Source organism: Ambystoma mexicanum, chromosome 8 (assembly GCF_040938575.1).
Source record: "Ambystoma mexicanum isolate Mex_15411 chromosome 8, UKY_AmexF1_1, whole genome shotgun sequence".
NCBI lineage: Eukaryota > Metazoa > Chordata > Amphibia > Caudata > Ambystomatidae > Ambystoma > Ambystoma mexicanum.
In genome coordinates, this window is record NC_090929.1 from 714,946,329 (window position 1) to 714,962,872 (window position 16,544).

The following is a 16,544-nucleotide window of genomic DNA, read 5'->3' on the forward strand; positions in this document are numbered from 1 at the left end:
AGTTTCCACTGCCTGAGCAGATCGGTGGTGCACTCTGTACAGCCCCACGAAGGTGGGCAAGATAGTACTGGGCTGTGCCAAGTTGCACAACATGTGTATCAGGCACAATATACCACTTCCCCCCGGACATGGACATGCACCCAGCAGAGGTGGAGGATGAGAATGACAGCGAGGAAGAAATGCCATTGCCACATCGCAGGGATGCCATGGATGGCCGTGATGCACGTGATGCACTGATTAACCACTATTTCTGAGCACATCACACAAGAACATGGCCTAGGCCAGCAAACACAATCTGCACTGTACACGGAATAAAACACTCACTCACACCAAAAATGAATGTCCAGTTATGATTTCTATGCAACACCAAGTGTAATGTAATGAATATAATGCAATAACCAACACCCCCGCTCCAACTATCCCTCCCCACTGCCCCTCCCCAACTGTCCCTCCCTCTACCCCTACCCAACTTGTATCACGTTGTCCATGTAGTCCCTGCCAAAGACACATCCAGGGCACATGTCTGTCGTTGGCCTATTTATGGGCCCGCTTGCCACCATCGAGCTCCGCCTTGGGCTGCTATGGACAGAACTTGCGGGCGTGGAGTTTGTGGATGCCGGGTATGTTGGCTCACTGGCCCGTCTATCGAGGGACGCCTGAAGGGACATTGCCATGGTCTCTGCAATGGAGGACATGATGCTGTTCTCCTCGCGGACCCTCTTGCCCATCAGTACTATGGCAATTGTAGCATGTCCACAGGCATGTGCTGTGCGATGGCCAGTGGCGTGCACAGTTTCCCTCATCATCTGAGCCTCTTCAAGGTGCTGCTGCACTAGGGCAGTTAAGCCATCCTGCCGTTCCTCAATATGGTGCAGATGGCTATTCATTTCCCTGACACTGGGGAAGGGCGGACGTTGTGGGCTTGTGAGGTTAATTGGGCTGAATTCAGCCCGCTCATTGCTGGTGTGGTTGGTGGTGTCCCTCGTGGTGTCTCCAGCATTGACAGCTGTATCCTCTGCACTGGAATCCTGGCCACGTGCATATGGCTGATGTGATGGGGGTAGTGTCCTTCCTCCTGCTGCTTAGCTTGTGGGCAATAGCAGCGCTGCAGGTAGTGCTGCTGAATGGGTGCAGCTGCTGGGGTGACCACAGCAGGTAGTGCTGCCTGGATGGGTGAAGCAGCAGTGGTAACCACAGCAAGTAGTGCTATCTGGATGGGTGCAGCAGTAGTGGTGACCACAGCAGGAAGTGTTGCCTGGATGGGTGCAGCAGCAGTGGTGACCACAGCAGGTTGTGCTGCCTGGGTGGGTGCAGCAGTGGTGACCACAGCAGGTAGTGCTGCCTGGATGGGTGCAGCAGCAGTGGTGACCACAGCAGGTTGTGCTGCTTGGATGGGTGGGGCAGTTGTGTCAGTGGCAGTGGTTGCTGCATTGTCCTCAGTGAAGGTGGTGCCCTTTGAGGTGCTTGGTTGGCTCCCTTCATTGTTAGATGATGTGCCTGAGGGAATCAGAAAGGCATGATGTTAGGGACCAGTGTGGATTCAAGAAGCACTGGTACATGCATTATGTTGGTTGTGGCCGTGTTGTAGTGGGGACATGGCGTGGTACATGCCATGGTGCACACATGCTTCTTGTATGCGTACTCAGCTGCAGGATATTAGATGTTTGTACATGGTAGACTGTTGTACTCGGGCTACTGGTGTGGTTTCCTGGCACTTGCTGCGTACAGTGTTAGTCTGGGTGGCCTGTCGGGATGTGGGGTGTTGGGATGGGGAGGAGGGTGGTATGGCTGGTACTTGATGGCTGACCCAGTTGCAGGGCCAGTATGTGCATTTGGGATCTATGATTGGGCTGGCAGCTACCTGGGGGCACATGTCATTGCCATTGCGTGCAAGGGTAGTCATGTGTGGGTGGAAAAGAGGGTCAGCATTGCTGTGTTCTGGTGGAAATGGCAGCACAGCGGGCACGCATGCAGTATGCTGTGGCAGGGTGATGTGTGTCTGTGTGGGGGCAGATGCGTGTACACTTGGCAGTACAGCGTACCAGTGCAGTGTTCAACATGTATTTCAGGCATGGGTCATTGTTAGGGGGCCAGGGTGTATGTCCATGAATGCAACCTGGATTTTGGTTCATGTGCGGGGGTGTGTGTATGCAGGGTGTTCTGGGGGGGTTGTGGATGGTGCAGTTCCCACTTCAGTGATAAGTTGGTACTGTGATGGGAGCAGGGTGGCCAGGGCTGATGTTCATTATATTGGGGTTATGTGTACTCACCTGCCTCTACGGGTGTCCCAGCTCTGGCCTCCACAGTGCCAATCCCTTCTATCGACTCCATATGCAACACCCTGCTGCATTTCTCCTCCCAGGGCATCAGACGTATTGGCGAAGAGGTACCACCGCCTGTGGCCATGCTCTGTCGCCGGTGTGCAGAGAGTAGGTTCCAGACCCCCAGGTGGAGGTCGTCCCAGTGCTTGTGGCAATCTCTCACCGTGTGTGGTGTTGTCCTGACTGCTGGCACCTTATGTGCTACCTCTTCCCATATAGAGTTCTTGCGCAACTGGTTTTGGCGGCGCTGATCATTGGAGAATAACTCCCCTGCATGCAGGACAATGGTGTCCGCAAGCATGTTCATCTCTGCCTCCGAAAGGCGCGGCTTACGCTGACGGGTCTCACAGACGTGAGATGACATGGTCCTCCTTGTGCTAGTTCTTCAGTCAGGAGGGTTGGATGTCGCCTGGGAGTTGCAGATTGAAATGGATTGTGTTTTTGTAATGGCTGCCGGCCTGTTTCCTGTTCTGGTGATCACTTTGTTTCCAGTCACGGTAGTTGCAGCACCGCAGTTTCTGGTACTGCCGGATCCGGGGCGCACTGGCATCAAGGTCAATGGTGTTGTCAGTTTTGGGGACTTTTCACTGTGTTTCTGTGATGCCGGTACCACCGTTTCCGGCATGCCGGAATGCACATGCCCGACAACCTATAATTATCCGTTGATTCCGGAACCACGGGTTGCCGAAACTGTGGCACCGGCATCATGGAAACTAGGTAAACTTATCACCAATCTTGTAATGAGGCCCATAGTTGCATTTGTGTTTGGGTTGAATACATTATTAACAGTGCCGTTTCTATAGACCTCCCCCCTTTTTATATGATGCCTCATATAAAATCGGCTCCTTCATAAATGCCTAATGCAAACATTGATAGTGCAAACAGGCCTGGAATATAATATAGGGCTAACATTCTTTTTTATATACAATGAGTAATTTGAGGACAACGGTAACATCTTCTGCTGTGTCTGAAAGGCAATATTTATTATTCAGAGAAAGATATTCAAGGGTAAAGAGGGAGAAAGAGAGAGAGAGCGGGAGAGGGAGGGAGAGAGAGAGACAGCGAGAGAGAAGAGGGAGAGGGAGAGACAGAGAAAGGCAAGGAGAGGAGAGATAAAGGGGGAGAGATAGAGATGGTGAGACAGAGAAAGGCAAAGAGAGAAATGTGGAAAGAAAGATAGAGTTTGGGAGGGTGCATGAGGGCACCCTCTGTGCAAAAAGTGTTCTGTAGTGCAGGTATGCCATGACAGCACTAGCAGGAGGTAGTTAGAATGTGTCAGTGCACTCTCAATTAAGGCTGTAGGGCATAGGAAGTCACTATGGCATGCTCAGGGTTGCTCTCCAGACATCCGATAGGTGGATCCAGTAGCACAGCTCCTTAACTTTGAAGCAAGGGGAGCGTAGAAGACAACCTGATATGGCCCGTCATTCCTGGGGTCGCTCCACCGGCGGACGAAGTTCTGCACGTAGATCAGGTCATCTGGGAGTAACGGTTGGGTGGGTGACAAATCCTATGGTGCAGCAGCCGCGGCGTCTGGTGTTTCCTCTGATTGGGGTGGTGCAATCTGTCGAGAGACAAGTTTAATGGCCTGTGTTAGGGTGATCAAGTAACTGTGAAATTTTTCTCCTAACACAGATGCTGCTCTGTGTGTGCTATGCTTTTCTAGCAGGAGACAGGGGTGTATGCATGCAATGACCAGTGACTACCTCATGGGGTGATAAATGCTGGCCTTTGCATGGCTGTGTGCGCAAACTGAAAAGTGCTACGGCAAGCAGTGCACCCAGTTTTTCTTTAACGTGGTGCAAAGCTTGGACAGTTTACTTTTCAGCAGGTTGTTCATCCTCTCCACAACTCTATTGGCCTGTGGGTGGTAAATGGTGCACATCCGATGTTTGATGCCAATCAATGCTGCAAGTTCTTTGAATAATTCATTGAAAAAGTGTGTGCTATTATCTGATCTTAATACATTGCACACACCCATCGAGGAAAAACCTCCCACACTAAAAATGTGGCTGTGCACCTTGCATCTAGATGTGCACAAGGTCCTACCTTCACCCATCGGGAGAAGGGGCAGATGACAACAATTAAATATCAGGAACCGTTGCACCTCTCACCCATAGCCGCCTAGTCTATTTGCAACTCGTAGAAAGGCCCAGTAGGGTGGGGCAGAGTGCCTCTTATTGTTTGCAGTGTCATTCCTGTACTGTAACTCTGACATTTGGTGCAGTGGATAACGAAACTGGTCAGTTGCTCCTGGAGATTTGGGACAAACCAGTCTTCTTGGATGTCTGCAGCGATGTGCTGCTTAGAGATATGTGACAGATGATAAAGCTTGTCAAATGCCACTATCAATAACTTGTGTGGCATGACTTCTTTTCCCGTTATTTCCTGCCTCCATAATAAGTCAGTAAGTGACTGCTTGCACCCTCTTCTTATCCACAGTTGTTTTTCTTTCTCTGGGGCACTGGTGTAACTAAAGTTTTTGCCCAGTTGGTAGAGCATTGTAAGTGACAGGGGACTGCTCGATGTTGGCCGTTAGCACCAGGCATTATGCTTATTGAGGCACTGGAAGATATGCAACTATTTTGGCGGCAGCATCTGCAGCAGCGCTACCGAGAGAGACCAGGGGTCTAATTATGAGCATACCGGTCCGTTGATGCACTTTCCTCTCTCCCTTCCCCCGTGCACTTTTCCTTTTCCCCCTTCCCCATGCACTTGCGCAATCTGAATGACACCTGGCCTAGTATGATCGTTGTCTGTCCTCCCTTTGTTCCCCCCTTGCCTCGTCGTGCCTTGAAACACTTGTGTATAGGCACGTTATAAATGCCATATCATATCATGTCATGGCACAGGCTTGAGGCACACTAGGGCAGCCGTGAAGCATCGGGTGGACGGCGAATATGAAACATTAGTGCAGAAGAGATTTCCAATGCACTTTTCAGCTCAGGCGGCGTAGCTCATAGAACTCATCGAAGTCCTACAAGTGTCACAAGTGTGCCACATGACCATCTATTCATATTCAGCATATGTCGCTACAACGGTGCACGCTGGTCCCTCACATTCAAAGAGGAAGGGGTTCAGAAGGGCCGACAGTTATCCAGTACAGCCTGACGCGTTGCTAGATAAGCTCATTTTTGCACTTTCACAACCATCTGCAGTGGTGGTTGTAAAATGCACCAACCGCACCAACAACACAGACATGGGGCATCATTACGAGTCCGTACCGCAGACTTTCTGGGAATCCCCATTGAGTCCTTCAGGGACTGGGGATTTACATTTTTTCGGCGCCTGACTTCCAGGAACACCAGGGTCGTAATCCCCCGGTTTTTCCGTGGAGTCAAGCACCGGAAAAATGCACGAATCCGGCGGCAGCCTGCCGGTTTTACTGGCACGGCTACTGCCGGACTCGTAATGAGGCCCTATGTCTGTGCTGTTGCTGCAGCTGGTACATTTTACAACCGCCACTGCAGATGGTTGCGAAAGTGCAAAAATGAGTTTATCTAGCAATGCGTCAGGCTGTACTGGGGAACGGTCAGCCCTTCTGAACCCCCTCCTCTTTCAATGTGAGGGACCAGCATGCACCGTTGTAGTGACATACACTGAATATGAATTAGATGGTCATGTGGCACCCTTGTGACACATGTAGCACTTCGATGAGTGGTATGAGCTACGCCGCCTGAGCTGAAAAGTGCATTGGAAATCTCTTCTGCACTAATGTTTCATATTCGCCATTCAACCGGCACATCAGAGCTGCCCCAGTGTGTCTCAAGCCTGTGCCCTGATCAATTGTTGCTGATCCATCATTGAAGAGGACCCTTCCCCTCGAATGGGCTGTCTCTTGCTTTGGGAATGTCGTCCTCCTCCCCTCCGTATGATACACAGTCATTTGGGTCATGTCTTTGTCTGTGCATTTTTCAGTCAAAAATGTTGTAGGGTTTACTGTTTTGCATCTTACAATGTGCATGTGTGGGCTGGACAGTATGATCTCATTGGCAGAAGCTCTTTGGGTAATCAGGGTGGATTTTGGTCTCTCCAGGATTACAAACACTGCATGCTCCACATATAAACTGACAGAGCACCCCATTACTATGGTGGAGTTTCTTTCAATTGCAAACTCCACAGCAGCAAGTGCCTGCTCGCATGCAAATTGTCCCTGCATCTCTGAGTCTAACGTGTCACTGTAGTGGGCCAGTGGTTTGTGGCCCATCGTGCTTTTCTGTGTCAGTACTGCAGTCATGAGTTGACCATTGGAGTGTGAAAATAAGTAACATTCCTGGGTGTAGACTGGGGTCGCTAAAGCTGGGGCTGTTGAAATCACCACTTTGAGTGCTTCAAACTCAATGAGCATGTCATCCGTCCATACAATCTTGTTGTCATTGGGCCTACTTGAGTCCCTGTAGGAGGGGTTCTGGTGTATGCCGCATAATTGAGTATCCAGGCCCTATGATAGTTACATAAGCCTAGATACATTTGCATCTCCTTCACTGTGGTAGGTTGCAGAGTGGCTCACACAGATCTGGCATAATCAGGTATTATCCCTTTTCCGTTCACATATATCAATTTCCCCAAGTACAGTAATTCCTGCAGGCAATACTGTAATTTGGCCATGTCAACCTTGAACCCCTTGCGGACCAAGAGCTGCAGGAGTGTTATCAAACCTTTTCTGCACTTCAGTTTGCCGCCACTGCACACCAGCAGATCATCTACGTACTGGATAATGGTGCTGGGGGTTTATAGTCATAATGTCGACAACAAAAATGTCGACAGTCAAAAAGTGGAAAAAAAAATGTCGGAAAAAAAATGTCGACTTTTTTTTTCAATGCATTTTTTTTTCGAAATGGGGGGGTTCCCCCCCAGCCCCCCTTTTTTTTAATTTTTTTTTTATTTTTCCCTTTTTTTTTTACTCCCGAACCCCTAAAATAAATATATAATTAAAAAAAACGAAAGTCGACATTTTTTTTTTCGACATTATTTTGTTGACATTTTTGTCTGTCGACATTTATTTTTCGACATTATGACTCCCACCGGTGCTGGGTACTTAGATGTTCCCCAAATCTGCATGTAGTACTCTGTTAAAAAGACTGGGGGACCCACAGTACCCTTGAGGTAATCTAGTGTGTTTGAACCTCATCCCCCCATGCGCAAACACAGTGAGATATTGTCAATCGGGGTGCAGTGGAATGGAGAAGAAAGCATTTTTGAGATCCACTACAGTAAAGTGGGTTGTTTCCTTGGGCATGTTACAGAGTATTGCTGCAGGGTTTGGGACCATGGGAAAATCTTGTAGTACCATGTTATTTAGGGGAAGTAAGCCCTGAATCATCCTGCAACTGCCCCCTTTGCCTTTTTTATAGGATAGATGGCCGTGTTGCATGGGGAGGTGGATGGCACTATTATCTACTGGTTAAACAGTGCAGTGATAGTGTCCCTAATCCTCTCCTCCGCCTCCCTGGATAGGGGATACTGTTGCACTCAGGGCAAAACAGCACCCGGTTTCAGTGTTATTTGCACTGGGGTCAATCCTTGTAATAGTCCTACATCATGGGCTTTGGTGGTCCAAAATCACTCCTGTTCTATGTCTGCACCAAGAAAGTGGGGTGGGGCTGCAAGGGCCATAAAGGGGCATTGTACTTTCCGGTACTGTACCATAATCTCACATGGAATGCAAATAGCCAATACAATCTCACCATCCTGAGGTTGGTCCTCACACAACTCTGCATTGGTCACCTCCCTCAGGGCTACCGTGGGATCAATACAAAGCACTGTGCGCCACTAGCCCCCATCTGGATCAGTCCCTAAAACAAAAATTATTTTCGCCGAAATCACCAGACCGTGCAAATCTAGGGATAGTATTGTTCCCGCCACCAGATCGGGGACACCACAGGGTAAAAAATGAAATCGGCCGGCACTCACCAGCAACTTTTGCCAATCTGGGGTATAGCCTTAAGAAGTATTGTGCTCCCTTACATGAACATGTCTGGATCCACAGGATCCCACAAACCACCATCACCCTCCCCCCCCTTTTGCACATATTACCATCATCGCCATTATGGCACACATTCCTGGGGTAGCACCTACTATCCCACTCTCTGTAAAGGAGATAATCATGTTCAGCTTGCTAAGCAAGTCACGGGCCAGCAAATGTATTAGAGAACTTTCACAGTATAACAAGGGAGCCCACACCACTTTCCCCCCTATTTTAATGTCAAGCTCTTTAGTGTATGGAACAGTGGTGACAGCACCAGGGAAGCCCTGTGTGTCAAGAGTTGCACCCGATAGCAGGACATTTCCACCACTGATGCATAATTTAGTGGCACCTGTGTCAACCATGAAGATGAAGTGTTTGATTCCTATCTCTAAGCCCACCAAGGACTCCTTGTCAGGGTGGACTGTCATGGATAATACTGGGCACGCTGGAGCTTTCTGTGGGCTGTCCTAGTTGGGGTATGTGCTAGTCCCTGGAAGTGTGAAAGGGTTTGTCCCCACCACACTCACTCCTCCATAGCATATGACAGTGCCATTCAGCACTGTTTAGCTGTTGACATGCTACTCCCGTACATGGCATGTTGTTGGGGCGCTGGTGCCTGCTGCATTTTTGCTTTACGCCATTGTGCGCCTGGCTGTCGTGGTGGCAGTTGGGTATACACTTGATTTATTTCATATGGAATAGATGTCACCCTCAGTGAAGGCACCTGTGGTTGGGGCTGGGATGGTGGATGATAATTGGTATAGGAGCCATATCCCACCCCCTGTCTGCTTCTACACTGTAACGCTCACCTGGCTCCCACGGAGGCGCTGGTCTGGTCTGGGTTGCTGTGGCCTCTTCAAGCGTGATGGCAGAGTTCGGACCACCGATTGAACAGGACCCCCATATCTTGCTTGTCTGGCCCGTAGGAATATCCTTCTGCAGATGAGAAAGGGGATTAACTGTCTGCTGAATAGTGTGCTTGCTCCCTCCTTTCCCCCTTCGTTCTTCTCTGACTTCCTCCAAAACCCCCGGTTTAAGCTCACCTTATGGTTTGGAAGGATGAACTCTCCATCCTGCTTCTGGTGCAGGGGCGCGCGTTCGTCCAGTTACTTCACTGGTTTTCAGAATGGCGCTGGCACATCCACTTGACTTTTCTGAGCGATACGCCGTAAGTATGAAGATGCAAAAGTTCAAGTATGAGCCTCCTTTCATGTTGTTTTTTCTGTCCTTTCTGGTTAAATTGCCGGTGGTAAAATCAGGTGAGTTAGTGATGAGGGCGACCCCTCTAAATGTCTTTATAATTCCCCAGCAATGTCTTTTGTCCTTTCCCCATAGGGGCCGGGGTGCGGTACCTGCCAAAGATGCGGAGCCGACCCGAGATGTGGAATGGTTCACCAAGAAAAGTCGGTAAGTAATATGGCTGAAAATTCGGCTTTCCTCTTGTGTTCCCTTGCTCACCTTTTGTCTCTTCTTCTCTCCCCTAGGTGCAGAGATGTGGCGACCGGTGCTGAGAGCCGCGATGGAGCCGGGCGGCGTCTCGGGAACAGGTGAGTGAAGCGCGGCGCTGCAGCGAGCAACGCGGTGCTTTTAAATGGAAGTCTTCCTTCAGGAATGCTGGCGTGAAGATTCCGGATGCAGGTAAGAAGGTTGAATAAGTTCTTGGTTTTCACCTTTCTCTTCTCTTATTCCCTTACAGGTGTTCCAGGTTCGAGGCGGGCGTGGCTGGAGTCCAGGTGCAGGAGCAGACACGGTGAGCGTTCAGCTGCTGGGATGCAGAACAACGCGAAGCACGTGTGGCTGTCCGGGCGTGGCTTAAATAGCTTTGGAAGAAGTTCCAGGTGAGTATTCTTCCACAGCCCCACCCAAGTAACAAAATAGTTCCTTCAGAAAAATAGTCCCTCCTAAGCCTCATTTGGCTTGGTTCTTCATGCAGCATGGTCTGCATCAGGTGAGTGTGCAGCATGGTCTGCTTCAGGTAAGTGCACCAAACACTTCCCCTTATGAGCCTGGCGCCTATGGCGCCAGGACTGATGTCCAACATGAGCCTGGAGCCAGCGGCGCCAGGACAGAGTCCAAAGAGCCCCTATAAAGGGCCGCTGGGCTTTTACCCGGGGGTGTGATGCCTGCTCCCGGGGGTGCTGGGCCTGGCCTGGTGCTCCGGGGGTAGGCATCATGACAGCACTCCCCCCCCAAGGCCCCTCCCAAGGTCGTTTCCCCAGGAGGTTTCGGTTTGTTCAGGAAATTCCGATGGAACCTTTTTACTAGCCGAGGTGCATGTACGTGGTCGCTGGGTTCCCAAGATGTTTCCTGAGGCCCGTACCCCTTCCAATCAATTAGATAGAAAAGTTTTGATTTTGATATCTTAGAGTCCAAAATGTTTTTCACCTCGAATTCAGGCTCCCCATCTATCTGGATTGGTTCTGGTGGCTTTATTAATCTGGTTCCTGGTTGCACTGGTTTCAAAAGCGACACATGAAAAACGGGGTGAATCCGCATGTTAGCTGGTAGATCTAGTTTGACTGCCACTGGGTTAATTATAGCTTTGATCGAGAAAGGGCCTAAATACCTTGGATTAAAAGTCTGAGGTCCCTTGAGCGATAAGTGTTTGGTAGCCAACCATACTTGATCCCCTATTTGGTATGGCGGCGCCTCCTTTCGATGCAGATCCGCATTCTTTTTGTATTTCCCTTTCGCATGTTGTAAGTGTGCAGTAGCATCCTTGAAGGCTTGAGTAATCGTAGAATGCAAATGGTCCACTGCGGGCATTTCGATGCTCAAAGGTGAGTCCAAGTCTGAAGTACGAGGGTGATGTCCATATAGGGTATAAAAGGGGCTCTGACCAGTTCCAGAGTGTATCGAGTTATTGTATGCATATTCAGCCACCCATAAAATATCCTTCCAATTACCCTCCGATTGGTGCAAGATACATCATAGATATTGTTCAAGGGTCTGGTTCGTTCTCTCTGTCTGACCATCGGTCTGTGGGTGGTGGCTGGTTGAGAGTCTTACGTCGATTTGTGCCAGTTGACAACACTTTTTCCAAAAATGAGAAATAAACTGGCTTCCCCGATCGGAGATTAGTATGGACGGGAATCCATGCAGACGGATGATATTTTCGAGGAATTCCTTGGCAAGAACAAAAGCTGAAGGTAATCCTTTCAACCGAATAAAATGGGCCATCTTGGAAAATAAATCCACCACAACCAGAATAGTATTGTATCCATTACAAGAGGGCAGGTCTGTGATAAAATCTAGTGACAAGGTGTGCCAAGGTGCTGGTGGAATGTCTAAGGGTTGAAGAAGACCGGCGGGTTTTGTTTTTTGACCTTTGTTTTGGGCGCAAACTCCACAGGACATCACGAAAGATTTAATATCCTTTCGCCAGGACGGCCGCCAGAATTGTCGTTTAATTTTTTCCTCTGTTTTGGCAATGCCAGGATGTCCTTCCATCAGAGTATCGTGATGACGGGAAATAACCAGTTCTTGCAATTCCTTTTCTGGCAAAAATAAACGTCCTTGGAAGTAAGGTAAGCCATCGTTGATTGAAAAGGCAGACCCCCTTTTGATCCAATCCTGCAAGGCTGAAGAGTCCAGGAATAGTTTTACCCGTGCTTGAATGTCTTCAAGGGTTTGTAAAGTGGTTATCCCCAAGATTCTTTGTTCGGGAATTATCGGCACAGGTTCTGAATTTGTGTCCATTTCTCCCATTCCAATTCGAGATAGCGCGTCCGCTTTGCCATTCTTACAGCCGGGACGGTAGGTGATTACAAAATCGAACTCAGCAAAGAATAAAGCCCATCAGAGCTGTCGTGAAGACTGAGCCTTGGCAGTTTTTAAATATTGTAAATTTCGGTGATCAGTGATCAAGGTGATGGTATGCCTGGTGCCAAGAAGATAATGCCGCCAAGCCTTAAAGGCGGACTTAATGGCTAATAATTCCTTATCGGTGATTGCATAATTTATCTCCGGCGGCGAGAACTTTCTGGACCAAAATGCTACGGGGTGCAGTTGGTTGGTTTCGGGGTCTCTCTGAGACAGGACAGCTCCCATGGCTGAGCTGGATGCGTCGGTTTCGACTATATATGGGAGATCAGGACGCGGGTGTTTCAAAATAGGTGCGGACGTAAATTTAGCTTTTAATTCCTGAAAGGCCTGTTCAGCTTCCTCGGTCCATTCAAAACGTTTATTCTTCCGCAAGAGTGCAGTGATGGGTTGCACCACCCGTGAAAATTCCGGGATAAACCTGCGATAAAAATTGGCAAAACCAAGCATGCTTTGGACACCTTTCACCGAACTAGGTGATGGCCATTTGAGGATAGCATCCACTTTCCGTGAGTCCATTCGGACCCCTTTAGGTGTCAGGATGAATCCAAGAAACTCAACCTCGGTGGTATGGAAAACGCATTTTTCCAGCTTTGCAAACAGTTTGTGCTGGCGCAATTTCTCAAGGACGGCCCTGACATGTTTTCTGTGATCAGATTCCGAAGAGGAGTACACCAGAATGTCATCGATATACACGACAACACAGACATCGATGAGTTCCCGAAGGACATCGTTCATGAAGAATTGGAAGGCAGCAGGCGCGTTGCACAACCCGAAAGGCATCACCTGGTATTCGAATAGTCCATATTTTGTATGGAAGGCCGTTTTCCATTCGTCGCCTTCTTTTACTCGTACCAGATGATAAGCCCCCCGGAGATCTAACTTGGTGTATATGCAAGCATCCTTCACCTGGTCAAGGAGTTCAGGGATCAAAGGCAGAGAGTAACGATTTTTAACAGTTATCTGGTTCAATGCGCGGTAATCGATACAAGTTCTAAGGTCGCCTTCTTTTTTTGGCACGAAGAACAAAGCCGAGGATGCCGGAGACTTTGACGGGCGAATGAAACCATTGGCTAGGTATTGATCTAAATATTGTCTCAAATGCAGATTCTCCGGCTCAGTAAGGGCATAAATCCTGCTACAAGGGGGTTGTGCACCGGGCACCAGATCGATATGGCAATCGTACGATCTGTGAGGAGGTAACGTGTTGGCCTGTTCCTTTTGGAAGACGTCCTGAAAGTCTTGGTATTCCGGAGGTAGTTGCATGGAGACAGACGTTACTGATGCTAGACTGATCTTCAGATTTTCTGGGTAGCAGGTTCGTGCACACTCCGGAAAGGTTATTCTCTTCGCTCGCCAATCAATTCGAGGATTATGTGTCTCTAACCAAGGGATTCCGAGAATAACCTGAAACTGTGGAGCCTTGATTACATCAAACACAACTGCCTCCCGATAGCCGTCCGGACCTACAAGTGTCACCTCAGCTTTGGAATGTGTTACCGGTCCCGAGGCAATTTCGGTTCCATCAACTGTGGTGATGACATCTTTGCTGGTTTTAGGACGCAGGGGAAGGTTAATCCTGGAGACCAATTCACGATCCACGTAGTTTCCTATAGCCCCACTATCGATGTATGCCTTTTTTGCATGCAACCGCTTAGGCTGTTCCGGATCTACGAGGACCATTGGCACAGTGAAATGCGAGGTCTGAGAGTTCGTTTTCAAGCTCGGCAAGCGGATCCCTACGCTTGTCGGGCGGGGTCGCTTCCCGATACAGAGGTTTCATGGATTTTATCAGCGGCTCCTACCACCTTCCTGGGCGGCCTTGCCGGGCAATCTCGTAGAAAGTGTCCAGAGGATCCACAATAAAGACATAAGTGCATCTGCCGTCTTCTTTCACGTTCCTTTTGCGTTAAAGGTCCTTTAACTCCTCCGATTTGCATTGGCTCAGAGGCTTCAGCCCCCTTGAGGTTAGCGTGGGTCTTGACTAACACCCGGGTCTCAAACTTGGACCGATCTGCTTTTCTGTTTTGCAGTCTGTGATCCAATTGGACCACTAAGTCTATATATTCTGAGCATTCTTGGGGCAGATTTACAACTTGGGCCAGGACATCTTTAAGTTCTCTGCGTAGACCTCGATAAAATAACGTGATTCTTTTATCCTCTGGCCACCCAGTTTCCACAATTAGTCTATTAAAGGTTGCAATGTAGGAAAGGAGGTCTTGATTGCCCTGTCGCAGAGATAGAAGTTCGTCATCTAGAGCCTGCCCCTGGGAGTGACGAGCAAATAACCTTTCCATGATTGCTTGAAATCCTTGAAAATCACGAAGAATCGGGTCATCTTGAGTTACCAGTGGAACTGACCAATCGGCAGCACTGCCGCTGAGATATGACAATACAAAGGCTACCTTGGTCTGGTCATTAGGGAAGGCCCCAGGTCTGCACAGGAAATGCAAACAACACTGATTCATGAATACGGTGAATCGTTTGGGGTCCCCAGCAAAGCGTTCGGGTGGGGACAGCGGCATGTCTCCAGGTAGATTAATCTGCACCGGGTTACTGGAAAGCACAGGAGCGGGGTTCCCTCCGGAACCGGGTAAAGGAGTTTGTCCAGCTTGACCTTGCAAAAGCTGTCTAGCCAGGTCATCAGCTTTTTCCTTTGTTACAATCACTTCCCTCCTGAGAGCATTAGTCTCTTGACGAGCGGCGTGTACTTCGGCCAGTAATTCCCCCAGTAGTTGGGCCAACTGGTCAGTCTCGGAAGTTTCCATAGCGCCTGGGTGGGAATTTGTAGGAAGGCTTCGCGTTCTGTAACGCTCACCTGGCTCCCACGGAGGCGCTGGTCTGGTCTGGGTTGCTGTGGCCTCTTCAAGCGTGATGCGCAGAGTTCGGACCACCGATTGAACAGGACCCCCAAATCTTGCTTGTCTGGCCCGTAGGAATATCCTTCTGCAGATGAGAAAGGGGATTAACTGTCTGCTGAATAGTGTGCTTGCTCCCCCCTTTCCGCCTTCGTTCTTCTCTGACTTCCTCCAAAACCCCCAGTTTAAGCTCACCTTATGGTTTGGAAGGATGAACTCTCCATACTGCTTCTGGTGCAGGGGCGCGCGTTCGTCCAGTTACTTCACTGGTTTTCAGAATGGCGCTGGCACATCCACTTGACTTTTCTGAGCGATACGCCGTAAGTATGAAGATGCAAAAGTTCAAGTGTGAGCCTCCTTTTATGTTGTTTTTTTCTGTCCTTTATTTCAGGTGCAGAACAAAGGCGATGCGTTGAGGGGTTAAATTGCCGGTGGTAAAATCAGGTGAGTTAGTGATGAGGGCGACCCCTCTAAATGTCTTTATAATTCCCCAGTAATGTCTTTTGTCCTTTCCCCATAGGGGCCAGGGTGCAGTACCTGCCAAAGATGCGGCGCCGACCAGAGATGTGGAATGGTTCACCAAGAAAAGTCGGTAAGTAATATGGCTGAAAATTCGGCTTTCCTCTTGTGTTCCCTTGCTCACCTTTTGTCTCTTCTTCTCTCCCCTAGGTGCAGAGATGTGGCGACCGGTGCTGAGAGCCGCGATGGAGCCGGGCGGCGTCTCGGGAACAGGTGAGTGAAACGCGGCGCTGCAGCGAGCAACGCAGTGCTTTTAAATGGAAGTCTTCCTTCAGGAATGCTGGCGTGAAGATTCCGGATGCAGGTAAGAAGGTTGAATAAGTTCTTGGTTTTCACCTTTCTCTTCTCTTATTCCCTTACAGGTGTTCAAGGTTCGAGGCGGGCGTGGCTGGAGTACAGGTGCAGGAGCAGACATGGTGAGCGTTCAGCTCCTGGGATGCAGAACAACGCGAAGCACGTGTGGCTGTCCGGGCGTGGCTTAAATAGCTTTGGAAGAAGTTCCAGGTGAGTATTCTTCCACAGCCCCACCCAAGTAACAAAATAGTTCCTTCAGAAAAATAGTCCCTCCTAAGCCTCATTTGGCTTGGTTCTTCATGCAGCATGGTCTGCATCAGGTGAGTGTGCAGCATGGTCTGCTTCAGGTAAGTGCACCAAACACTTCCCCTTATGAGCCTGGCGCCAACGGCGCCAGGACTGATGTCCAACATGAGCCTGGCGCCAACGGCGCCAGGACAGAGTCCAAAGAGCCCCTATAAAGGGCCGCTGGGCTTTTACCCGGAGGCGTGATGCCTGCTCCCGGGGGTGCTGGGCCTGGCCTGGTGCTCCGGGGGTAGGCATCATGACATACACTCCCTTGCAAAATGTCCCCACTTTCCATAGCTCCAACATTGTGAAGGACCTGTGCCTGCTCCCGAGGTCCCATCCCATCCCACCAAATCCTCCCCTTCATCCTCTGAAGCCACCCCTTCTGCGAGCTGACCTCCTTGTTGCCACTCTGGGTAGGGGTACTGAGGTACTCCTCCCCACTGTCCTTGTTCTCCTCCTGGACAAAATGCA

At 49.6% G+C, this 16,544-nt stretch overlaps 1 protein-coding gene across 1 annotated transcript; it reads right to left on the reverse strand.

Moving 5' to 3' along the window:
• Window positions 1-883: 883 nt before the first annotated feature.
• On the reverse strand, window positions 884-2,685 carry LOC138472482 (angiomotin-like). The gene is made up of 2 exons (XM_069610686.1): window positions 2,271-2,685; window positions 884-1,497 (listed from the first exon to the last, which is right to left on the reverse strand). Exons 1-2 carry the CDS (start codon window positions 2,683-2,685, stop codon window positions 884-886), a joined length of 1,029 nt encoding a protein of 342 aa, XP_069466787.1.
• Between the last annotated feature and the right edge of the window lie 13,859 nt (window positions 2,686-16,544).

Coding starts and splice junctions, on each gene's coding strand:
- LOC138472482 (XM_069610686.1), bottom strand. CDS start 2,685: ATGTCATCTCACGTCTGTGAGACCCGTCAGCGTAAGCCGCGCCTTTCG. Junction 1,498..2,270: donor TGGGACACCCGTAGAGGCAG/GTGAGTACACAT, acceptor TGATTCCCTCAG/GCACATCATCTAACAATGAA.